The sequence below is a fragment of the Lissotriton helveticus genome, chromosome 10 (assembly GCF_964261635.1).
Source record: "Lissotriton helveticus chromosome 10, aLisHel1.1, whole genome shotgun sequence".
Classification (NCBI taxonomy): domain Eukaryota; kingdom Metazoa; phylum Chordata; class Amphibia; order Caudata; family Salamandridae; genus Lissotriton; species Lissotriton helveticus.
Window position 1 is genome coordinate 248784524 of NC_136071.1, and position 12400 is coordinate 248796923.

Genomic DNA, 12400 nt, shown 5'->3' on the forward strand with positions numbered 1-12400 from the left:
CCTTAAACCATACTCATCATACCATCTAGAGCAACCAGTTGTCTGCATCTGGGGCTTTGCGCTTTTTGGCACTATTTTCATCTAAAAATATTTACATTCATTTCTCTGTTTCTCCTTATTGAATTTCTGTTGTTTTTGTGTAATTTTCTTTAAAATATTCTCAATTATTTATACATTTGTGTGAGATTTTTTTATTGTGTTGTGTTTTTACTGTTGAATTTTGTTACTTTAAAATGCTTTATGCAATTACATAAGTTATATCTGGCTGCTCTGTGTCATAACTATGAGAGGCTGAGCTCAGGTTTAAATTACTTGAAACCTTTACTAGACCAAACAAAGATAGTGCCATTATTACCTTTGGCGGACTACCAACCACCCCAACTAATGATTCCCTTTCTCACACATCCCATATCTAATTGTCAGCGTGAGGTATGAATAAGCAGTCATAGGCCCCCATTAGGATGACGTGCGGACAAAGTCCGCCCTCCATCCCATCGGAAAGAAGGACCACCCGCCTTAAGGGCGGGGGTCCCGATGTGTGCATTAGGATGCGCCCGCCACAGTGGCGGGCGCATCCCTCATTTTTAACATTGTGGCGGGCGGTGCTCACTGCATCGCCCGCCACAATGTTAAAAATATTTGCATGCATTTGCATACACGAAGGGGCAGGCACCGCGCGGTGCCTGCTGCTTCGTGTATGCAAATGCTGGGGGGTACCACAGGTACCCCCGTGTGCACCCCCCACCTCTCCTTCACTCTGGGGGCCAGCAGGGGGCCACCAGAGTGAAGACCGCATGCCTTTCCGTGGCGGCATCGCCGCCACCGAAAGGCATCAGATTGGGCCCATCATAATATGGCAGGCGGTGTCTATTAGACACCGCCACCATATTAATCCTTTTCCGCCCGGCCGCAAGGCGACCGGGGCGGAAAAGCGCCGGACGGTCTTTCCGTCCGCCGCGGTCCCCCCGCCATACTAATATGGCGGGGGGAATTCAGGTGCGGATGTCGGGCGGATTGCCCCCGCCAGGCCGGCGGTGGCTACCGCCAGCCTGGCGGGGGCAATCCGCCCGACATCCTAATGGGCCCCTTGGTGTATAACTTGCCGGGACCTGAAGTGGTGGACTAAATAATTTTTCTCTATTGTCCAGTGTCATGTGGCAGGTCTCTTCAGTTATTTTGTGCCTGTTCAGTTGGAGTTGGGTGGTTTAATGCTATGAAGTGGTACACTACTAAACAATGGACAGGGCCCATAGCAACTTTTGTGTCAAGCAGGATAAGGGAATTATTATTATGCAGCCTGTATGAACTACAATCAACTGCCCGACCGTTGAGTGTTATCATAATAATATTTGTTTTGGCCTCGAAGGTTCTATATTGCATTGTATTTGCATTTATATAGCACTTATTATGCTTGATGAGGCATTAAAGTGCTTTCCACCGGGAAACATGCTGCTCCAGTACACAAGGTTATTTTTTTTTCCAATGGTTGTTATTAGGTAATGAGATTAACCTTGTGATTTTAGGAAACACATTCATGCATTAATTCCATTTTATATGTGATAGATTACAGTTATAGGATTTAGATGTGATCTTTAGTGGGAAAGGGGGTATATTAATTCATGCACCTGGTTGGTGGTATTAATAGATGAGCCAAATTAGATTAATTACTGTTAGAATACAGGCATAGGGCTCTTTTAAGGGTAGGTTTTGATCTTTGAAATCAGGTGTGGGCAATTTGCAGAAATACATCCAGAAATAAAGGCAAACATACATATGACCTAGAGTAAGGGATGTATGACATTACAACGCATGCTTTTACATCGCATGCTTTTACAACGCGGTTTTTACAACGCATACCATTACAACGCATAGTGCTTTTAGGCGCTGGATAGTGAATTGTTTAATTTACTATTCCAACTCCAGTCCCCGTGGATAGTAGGGAAGGTGTTGGATAGTACATTAAACCTATTCCCTATCCTAGAGCGCCCCGCCCGCGCAATGCGTTGTCATGGTTTGCGTTGTAAAAGTTGCGTTGTAAAGGCACTGCGTGGTAAAAGTTGCATTGTAAAGGTTGTTTACCAATCTAAGGATACACAACTGTGAAATGAAACCACATTATTTGCATATGAAACAGTGCTATATTAAATACTCTTGATAAGCACAAGAATCAGGCAAAGATACAATTCCCTGAGAGGCTACCTCTAGACCACTGCTTCAGCAAGAACGGCTGATGGGCTGCAAGCATAAAATAATGGCTGGCTGTGTATATAGAGACATATCAAGAGGTTTAGGCCATGCTCCAAGGCAACAGTAACCTTATGATCAGTATGACCTGATGATAGTAGCAATAAGAGAGAGTTTACGGGATAAATAATGCAGACATCGAAAAGGAGGTAAATGGAGTTGATTTTTCCGGTAGTAAACCTTACATTTTAGCTGAAAGTGTTAATCACAAAAGCGAAGTGGGGTTCATTTTAGATGCCATTGGTTGTAGCATAGCAAAAGCTAGGATGAAGAAAGCATCCCAGACAGTGTAAGTGTATTGCCTACATCCCTGTGTCTGGAAGTTGGCGATCCAGACAATGACGTCAGGAGGATGTAGGGCAACTTTTAGCAATTCCTTTCACTTTGTTAGCAAGGGGGCGCCAAAGTGTTTCTTTCTGGACATTGCTGTTTCATAGATGGTAGGGGTGAGAGGTGGTACTGCAGTTTGTGTTTTGGAAACTTTGCAATTTAAATCACCAACTAACAAAAAATTGGAGGAAGGAACTGTCTCCTTAATTTGTCTAATAAAAGTGAAAACTTGTTTCAATACAGTATTAAAATGATCGTCTGGCGGTATATAGGCGTTTATTATCACAAAGGGGTGTCTTTCTCCCATATTATCTAGATTGGAAAGAGTCACTATCTGGAAAAGCTTACTGGAGTCTACATAGTGGGAAAAACTCCACTTTATTCTATTGGTCAATAGGCACGCAATTCCCCCTTTTGCATGTCCCCTACTAGAAGGGGTTGCTGCCGCCTCCAACACAAAGTAATCTCTCCCTACATTTAATTTATCAATACACCATGTTTCCTGGATGCAAATTACACTGGCATTCAAGGATGAGAGATACAATAATTTTTCAGGGTTATTGTTAATGCCGGCGGCATTCCAGGAAATAACAGTGAAGGAGCTGCTAAAGGTGAGAAAACAGTTTTGGGTTGTCTGTCACCTTGGACGACAAGGCACCAGGTAACCAGTTCCATTGCTGTTCATTCTCAGTTATACCCCTGTTTATTGTTATTGGAGCGGGGATAACATGTGAAACTAGCCTTTTCGTTTTTGAGACACGAATCTTTAAGTCTTCGAAAGGCTGAGAAGAATCGGCTTGACCCAGGCCCCTATGATAGCCGTTCTCATAGTGGTTATTAACACATGTAGCTGTAAAGGGCACCACATCAATCCCCTGACTCTGGAAAGTTTCTGCTTTATTTAGAATAAGATTCGCCCAGTTCTCTCGAAATTGGATTAGAACAACTAGTAGTAATTTCATCAGTATTAACAAGAGGCACCACAGTTTCGGATGACAAAATATTTGAATCATGCCTCGAAATTCCATTATCGATCTCAACCTTAGCAGGGGAGGAATTATGACAGGCTTGGGAGTCCTCAAAGAATATTTGTCTCTGCCTCCTCTTTTTGAATCTACGGAGAGGCTTCCTCTTTTTTCCTTTACACTTTTTTTGTTTTCCCACTTTCTCCTCTAGCTCCATCCCCTTAAAATCTGGGTCAAAAATGAGATATAGTACCTTTTCGGCATTGGCATCTGACAATACAACACTATTTTCCTCTATAACAATACCTGGTTCAAAATCACTTATACAATTATGAGCAGACGTTTTGAAAACGGCATAATTCCTTCATCACAGGAGCAACTGGTATATTCTTAGTTGACAAACAGGGTGCATTAGCTGGTATTTTTTCAGGAAGTGTTATAGTACAGGGATCTAAACCACAGCTCTTTTCTGAGGTTTTTGATAATAAAGCCTTTAAAATTTGAGTAACAGAATCTGTTGGACCTGGGCCTCTTGGCAGGGTCATCCCTAAACTTTTTGCCTTCCTCCAATACTCTCTCTGACCTATTTTTGTTGGTTTAATGACTCTGGGCACTTTACCACTGCTGACCAGTGCTAAAGTGCACATGCTCTCCCTGTTGTAAAGTGTACATGTGATTGATGTCCATGATTGGTTCATTGGATTTACTGTTAGTCCCCAGTAAAGTGCACCAGGAGTGCCAGGGCTTGTGAATGCCAATACTGCTAGTGGGCCTGCAGCGCTGGTTGCGCCACCCACAGAAGCAGCCTTAAAATGTGTCTAGGGTCTGCCAGTGCAGAACCTGCGTGCAGTCTGGTACTGTCATGCTGGCTGGGCAAGTGCACACACTTGCCAGCCCCTAAACCTTCCCTTAACTTCATGTTAGTCACCCCTTAGGTAGGCCTGAGGGCAGGGTGCATTGTAAGTGTAAGGTAGGACATGCCCTGATGTGGGTGGCATGTCCTAATAGTGAATTACTGCCAAATTCGTTTTTCACTATTGTAAGGCTACCAGTTCCCTTTAGGCCAGATGGGCTGCTGGAATTATTACACTCTATAATCCCAGCAGGCTCAGGGAACATGGTAGAAATTAATGTTTAGTATGCCTGAACTCAGAATAATAAAATACTTCTTTTAGTAAAGTTTATTTTAATATCCTGGGTTTGCAAATGCTACTTTTAGAAAGCTAGCATTTTCTTGTCTAACCATTTCAGCCCGCCTCTGCTTTGTGTGTATCTGACTGTCTGAGTTGTGTGAGTGACAGGGCTGGGAGTTGACAGGTGGTGAATAGCAGGATGACACCTTAGTGAGGGGTGGGAGTTCCCCTGAATGATGCATCAGGCTGTGCTCTGCCTCCACAATGCTGGCTCCGCCCTCCTGGGGAGCGACTGATGACTCAGCCTGCCCCTGGCCCAGGAAGGACCGCAGCTTGTCAACAAAGTGCTCCAGGCTGCCCCTGTCCTCACAATGCTGGCTCCGCCCCCCTGGGGAGCGGCTGATGTGCCTGCCATCACACTGAATGCAGAAGCAGAAGTACCCACCACAAGTGCTCAGGGACTGGAGCAGTTATGCAAAGGCCCCCCTGGCCTGTAAGAACAAAAGAAACTGGGTATAAAAGTAGGAGCCCTGCTCCTTGTAAATTAGATCCTGTTTGCGCTACAGAAGAAACTCTGCCCGAAGGGAAGGACCTGGAAGGACTACAAGGAGGAGTGCTGTCTCTGGCCTGTGTCTGGTGCCTTGCTGCAGAAGGAGAGGAAAAGAAGAGACTACAAGAGACTTTTGCTTTTATTTGAACTTTGTGCCAAACTCTGCTAAGAGATCTCCAAGGGCTTGCTGTGGAACTTGCCCCCTGACCAGCACCCCAGGAACAGTGGGCGCTACCCCCTGACAGAGGAACCACTGTGAGGAGCTGCTTTCCCTCTGCCCGCCTCTCCAGGAAAAGCGGAGAGCGCTGTGACCATCGCGCTCTTCAGCAACGCTCTGGGCGCTGCCCCCCTTCTGCACAACGTGACTGCCGCCTGCCAGGCCCAGGAACATCGTGAAGATTAGCCCAGCTGATCTGAGCACCGTGACTGGCCCCGAGCCGCAGCTCGCAACGTGAAGAAAGGCCGTGCCCGGTGCCTGCTTGCACCCGCCGTGTCTGGTGCCCCTGAAACCCGCCTGCCGCTGTCCGAAGAGCAGCTGCGGCGTGTGGGGCCCGAACGTCGCCTGGATTGAGGGAGGCGTGCTTTGCCGATCGCTACCCCTTTGCGTGTGCCCCCTGTGCCAGGAAATCCCGAGGCGCTTCCCTAGCGCGACCCGGCCCGCGCCGCAACGCCAACCCCCGAGCCAGAGCCGAGCCGCCGCTCGCTCTAACATCGGAAGGAAGACAACGCGACGCGGACTACCGCGCTGACCTGCGCCCAGCTACTTCACCAGAAAGGTACTGTTTCCCCCCCTCTGCCTCGCCCAGCCCTCGGAGCCGCGTGTGGAGCGCTCCCAGGGCCCCCGCTCTCTCCCCCTGTCAGCCGCGCACAGCCGTGCAGCTCGCCCGGAGAGGCAGGCGCTGACTCCCCGGCCGCCGCTCCCGCCAGAAGCGTGAGGGTAGGCAGACCGGGCCCGCTTTTTCTACGCGGAAGACCCCCAGGGGCGCAGAGAGGCCCGCGGACAGCCCGGGGTTACCCTGGTTGATTAGCAGGACAAGGAAAAGTACAGTGAAGAGCCTGAAACCCCCTTTCTTGGGAAAGACAAGTAAAGAACCTAACAAGAACTGTGGCCTATATTTAAGAGTAACTGGAACATCGCCTTTTTGAGAGTAACTGAACTGTATTTACAAGCCTGCGTTAAAATATATATAAAGAAGATATTTTTACAAAAATACAGTCTGGTGTCATTGTGTGGTGGGTTGGTGGTGTTTGGTGTGATACTGCAGATGTTTAACCCTATGTGCCCCAGAGATTAGCCTAGACTGCTTGCGCCACACTACCTAGAGGGTAAGCAGAGGTTGTTCTTGAAGGTAACCCTTAGCCCTGACGTGGAAGAGAGGGTCCCTGCTTGTCGCCAGTGCTGCACTGCGCCAACCAGAGACTCCCCTTTCCAACAGAATCCAATACACAATCTGAACTACCCACAAATTTACTCAGTAACGTTAGAATTGAAGATAACAAATGTTCCAAAGAGATCAGAAATTCTGATATAGGTTTCTCTGACGATTTTGAACTAGGATCATTAATAACCTCAATCCCCGTTATATTGAGCATTGGACTCTTTGACATATTAGTCTGAAAAGATAAATCTTGGGAATTGAGGGAGGGAGTACTACTATAAAGATGTAGACCAGAGGGGGTAGCGCCAATTGGGGTCTTTATAACGTCTAGTAGTTTCCTAGGTTCATCTACCAAATAACGTTCACACAACTCTAAGTCAATATCCAAAGGTTGTAAATCCTCGTTAGTAACCTCCCTCAACTTGGAGTGGTTTAATGAGTCATTGGGCATAACATTTTCAGGTGTTAATGGAACCTTGGTTTTTTGAGAATTATCCAGATTAGAGGCTGAACACTTGTCATTCTCAGAGAATATAGGAGGAGAAGATAAAACACCCGGACTAGAGTATAAGCTTAAATTTAAATTTCCCGATTCCGTTTCCTTCTGTACTTGATTGAGCAGTGGGTTATGCAAGGGAATTGAACCGGCACCCTTATTAGAAACAGCCTTTTCCGGGGGCACCTTATCCACCGTTTTCTCCCATAACTGAAATATCTGATTTTGGCCCTTCAATTGAATAGTTGAGACATTCTTGTTTCGGAGGGTGTTGGATCTAGTCTTAGCCGACGATCTTCCCCCCAACAGTCTCCCAGATCTGAGCTTTTTTGCGGTCATATTGCAAGCTATGTCAATAATGAAGGGTAAAACTATATACAATGCCAATAATCAGATTCAAATATGCTCAATAATTAATATCAAATAAAAGGCGAAGCAGATGACGCGCGTCTGTTGAGTCACAAATATTGCAGCAATTGCCAAGGTCTATAAAGGTTGAATGGATACCAAATTAAAATGAAAGCTAATAATGGAATGTTAATAAGTGGGCCCAGCCCAGCCTACTTCGGCCACAGAGGGCCCACTCTTTGTCCGGTCTTCGTCCGCGCGCGTCCCGCGTTCGCGTCTAAAGACGGAGCTAAGTAGGAGGAGGAGGGGGCGGGAAGAGGCACCAGGTGCGCGCGATGTCCAGGCGCTAGCACCTCTGGGCCTCGCAGTCCCGCTCCCGCTGGTCGATTCAGTGTCCCTCTCCCTCAGCAGCCACGCAAAAGCAGGAATGGAGCACACGAGCTCCCGAATCCACACAAAGCTCCTCAAAACGGAGCAGTCCTCGCCGTCAAAGTAGGGAACAGGTTTCCTCAGTGTGTCTCAAAGAAAGCACTGCGAGCGGTATGTTTAATGCCTTTATGGTCCACGATTTAAGTGGCCTAATGTGTACTTGCTAAAGGGCGCAAAAACACATTAATGAAACATTCCGTTGTGGTGCGAAAATGCAAGCGAGAGGCAAAGGCGCCAGTTTTCATGACACCCATTTGGCGGCGCTGTTCTACCACTCATTTATAAGACCTGCTGTTGTACCCGCTCTCTTCCAAATAACACACACCTCCTGTTGCTGCTTGCTATCGTCAACCTGTCTTTAGATTAGCATGACGGGATAACTATAAAAAAATATAAAATGTTATCAAACTATGGGCAGTAAACTTAAAATGTCGCGTATTTGATTTATTCAGCTGCTCCATTTGCCAACGGATGAAGTTTTTTCTTTTTATTTGAAAGAATGCTAAAAAAAATAATGCTCTCCTTGTCTTTTATTATTTAGTCTTCAATCCAATCGGAAAAAATACAAATAAAAGTGGTGACATTGTGCAGAAAGAGGACAGTGCGAGGAAGGAGAGGGCGCGTAGAGCCCAGCCTGGTGTGTGTTTCTCATCTGGGTGTGAGGCAGGAGTGAGGGAGCCAAGGGCGTAGCAGCCAATGAGACTCTGCGATGAGAATGGTCCCCGAGTGACAAGTTCTGCGTTGAAGGGGCCTCACAAAATCCGCCTTCTCGGCCCTGCAGCCCCGGGAAGGCGGATGGCAGGCATAATTGTTTATTTGAAATAATTAAATTATTTCTGGGGAATTCAACAAAGCTGTTTGAGGGGGGAAAGGTGTTGTCGGCTAGGGGGTAGCCTCCTGCCGGCTGGGGCACCGGAAGGGGTGCCCTCAGACCTGATCACAGAACAGTGTGGGGATGATGACTCCATAAAAGTCTGCCCGTTCTGCCGCCTCACGAAGGCGGGATTACCTGGAGTTGCCAGAGCTGGTGGGACGTGCCTTCCCGGGATTTCAAGCAGGAGCCAGGGGGCGGTCTGCTCGCCTCAAGGAGGACTCCCCTGTGCACGTTCGCTGAAAAGGGAGGTGCGTGCCAGCTGCAGGAGCGCCCCCAGGCCGCCGAAAGTGGCACGTCACTCTCACGGTCTACATGGAATTAAAAGCCTAGCTCGTCACCTGAAGGGAACTCGGTTCAGTGCTCTGTGTCTGCGGGGGGTGCCACCTGCGTCCACGCTCCACCTGCAGTGGAGTATTGGGACGATGTGCGTGCTGCTCAGTTGCGTTGCAAGTGTGTGCAGGCGTCACACTGCTGCAGGAACATCTGCACATACGTTGAGGGTTGACCTGTACTCACACCTGGAGGCTTCACCTTCGGGGTGACTTGGGCTGTACGCACCTGCCAAGGAGGTGAGGCGTGAACTGTAAGACGTGCTAGAGTGGACTGGACTCCATGAAGTTTTGATTTGGTCACCTGTTGGTCACCTGTTGTAGGGAAATCTCCCAGTACCTGCGTGGAGTTTCTGCCAGCACCTGCAGGGAGGTCCAGACTGCACTTGCAGTGAGTTTCTCTCCAGTACCTGCATGGAGTTTCTGCCAGCACCTGCAGGGAAGTCCAGACTGCACTTGCAGTGAGTTTCTCTCCAGTACCTGCGTGGAGTTTCTGCCAGCACCTGCAGGGAAGTCCAGACTGCACTTGCAGTGAGTTTCTCTCCAGTACCTGCGTGGAGTTTCTGCCAGCACCTGCAGGGAAGTCCAGACTGCACTTACAGTGAGTTTCTCTCCAGTACCTGCGTGGATTTGCTGCCAGCACCTGCAGGGAGGGCCAGACTGTACTTGCAGTGAGTTTCTGCCAGTCGTATCATGGAAGTCCTGCCAACCCCTGCAGGGAGGTCCAGCCAGTGCCTGCAGCGAGTGTCTGCCCGATTCTGACACATGGAGTGTCTGTCAGCCCCGTCAGAGAAAGCCAGCCTGCTGTGTCAGTGAGTTTCAGCCAGCACCGGCAGCAGGGAAGTCCAGACAGCCAGCACCAGCAAGGAAGTTCTGCCACCCTACATTGATTTCTGCCACCACCAGCAGGGTAGTGCCGTCGGCCCCTGCAGGGCGGTCCAGCCAGCATCTTCGCCCATCAGCCGCCTGAGCACGTCCGCCTCTGAGGGCAGAGAGGCGGGGGACGCCATGCTCGGGCTGAGCGGGGAAGTGGCGCCACTGTGAGCCCGGGAAGGAAGATGGCGTATATACAGGTAGGTCTGAGGAGAGGGGCGACCCCAGCCTATACCAGGGTGGGGAGGGCAGGGACGAACCCCTCTGCCCCACTGCAGCCCTCCACTCCCCCTCAGGCTCACCTCCACACAGCCGTGCAGCCCCCCTCCACAGCCGGCAACAGGTGCTGCGCTGCGCCCGGGTTCTGTCAGGGACTCACGGGATCTCTGGTGCGCAAATTGAGCTGCACCTTTGAGAAAGAAACAAGCCGCGAAACTGAAAAGGCACTTTGTATACAGGCAGCCAAAGTTTGTAAAAAAGATTGGCTTTAAACTAAATTCAGTATTAAACAAACATAATTAATTTGTATGCTCTTTATATGTAAGAATGTCTGCCAGGTTGTGGATAATTAGTCTTTCTGGAGAAATTGCAATGTTGTTTAGTGTAACTTCGCGTATCACAGCATCAGTCAGACAGTGAGACTGGGGAAGATGGAGAGCGCGCAGCCGTGAACATGTAGAGAGGCGTCTAGCCGGCTCTGCCTGCTGCGCCTGCATCTACAAGTCCTCAATCTGTTGCATCAATGCCACCTTTCATTTCCAGCGACCCCTGACAGGGCCTAGCGCCTCCGCCGGAGACCCCGTCCTCCCTGACTCCCACTCCCCGGGGTAGGTGGGTGGGGTGTGTGTGAAGAGCGCTGCTGCTTCGCGGAAGGCAACAGATGGCCTCCTAGGAGAGAGAGCGGGCGTGTATGTACTGTCCGCGTGGAGGGTGTGTGTGTGTTGTTTGTGCGTCCTTGCATGTGTCACTGTTTGTGCCTGAGTGTGCCTGTGCGTGAGTTTTCGTGCATTAGCGCCTACGGGTACGTTTCACGTGGTAAGGACCCCCCTCACTTTCGCCCTCAGTAACGCGCCACCGCAGGAGGCAGCTGGCTGACACCAGGTGTGTGCAGTTTGGCGACACAAACAATGGCCCCCTCCTTAGCTTGTCTGGTGATTCAAGGGCCACACGCAGCATTACCCCTCCTTGGCGAGGATGGACCAGTCCCGTTAACGAGGAGATGGAAGAGGGAGCAGGGAACTTCTGGATCCTAGGGGTCTGAAGGGAAGAGGTCATTTATAGGAGGAAGGGGGGGGGGGGGGGGGAGGTGAAGATGTAAAGGTGGTGAGGTTCCTGGGAACGGATCGGCAGAGAAGGGATGAGGGGGTAGAGGAATGATTAAGGTATCATTAACAGAGCAGACGGGTGGCAGAATAGCAGAGTCAGTGGGAGGTGCAGACAATAAGGGAAACCTTTGTGGGGAACGAAGAGATCACAGAGCAGTGGATAAAGGGGGCATGGAGTATTGGAAAAAGGGACACCAGGGGCAGGAATAGTAAACTGTATTGAGATTCCATTTATATAGCGCTTACTACCCATGTCGAGGCGCTGAAGCTCTGGGGATGGTATAGAAATTGGGGTCAGAGTAAGAAAAGTATCAGGTGATGAAAGAAGAAAGGTATAAAAGGAGGGAATAAGCACGTGAAAAGGGTCAAAAGGAGGAGTGCGAGGAACAAAGGATAGAAGGGGTGATTATGGGATATCGGTAAGGAAATTGAGGTGAAAGGTAATAGTCCCGGGAGAAGAGGATGCGAGGATTCCTTACCTCTCTCTTGCAACCGAGAGAGAGGTTTAGTGACATCGAGTGCACGTGTCACGGTGCATGCGGCTCCAACGTCACGCCGTATTTTGCATAATAAAAGGCGTGAACTGTAAAAAATGCTAGTCTGGACTCCATCAAGTTTTGATTTGGTCACCTGTTGTAGGGAAATCTTCCATTAGCGATACCTGTCCGGTTGTTTTGACCCATCGGACACATTGGTCTAAATTGCGCACTGGTGAAACACTTACACCTAGCACAAATTTCGGATTAAGTGTCAATAGTTTACGTTTTTAAATTATTTTAGTCTAAGCACTCTGCACTTTATTGCTTTATGTGTTAATATCCTAAGTTTATCCCAATTTTTTAGCTTCATTCTATTATATACTATCCTATTGCTTAGGTCCGGTAATTAGCTAAGGTTCCAGTTGTCTGGGCCTTCAGGTATGTTTCATTTTTTAACTTCAAGACTTTATTGTGATCTTATTAGCTAACCCGCTTCTTAGGCTCATTAAAATTAACTGTCCAGGCGAATGTGCAAATGCTTAATGGCGGTGGAGGAGTTTAATAAGGAATGTGGTCGTTCTTATTGAATTGTTTGATTTGTTTCTGCTCGCTCATTTCCTTCCCCCACTTTCCTGACTTTCATGAA

At 48.6% G+C, this 12400-nt stretch overlaps 1 protein-coding gene across 2 annotated transcripts in view; it reads left to right on the forward strand.

Moving 5' to 3' along the window:
* The first annotated feature begins 9090 nt into the window (after nucleotides 1-9090).
* Nucleotides 9091-12400, forward strand: part of SYT17 (synaptotagmin 17) — a 567544-nt gene continuing 564234 nt past the window's right edge. The window contains exon 1 of one of the 2 annotated variants that reach the window (XM_078665248.1): nucleotides 9091-10150. In XM_078665248.1, the coding sequence (XP_078521374.1) occupies nucleotides 10136-10150 (15 nt within the window). In that variant the 5' untranslated portion in view covers nucleotides 9091-10135. The remainder of the gene's footprint in view (nucleotides 10151-12400) is intronic. The other variant, XM_078665249.1, reaches the window with a different exon arrangement.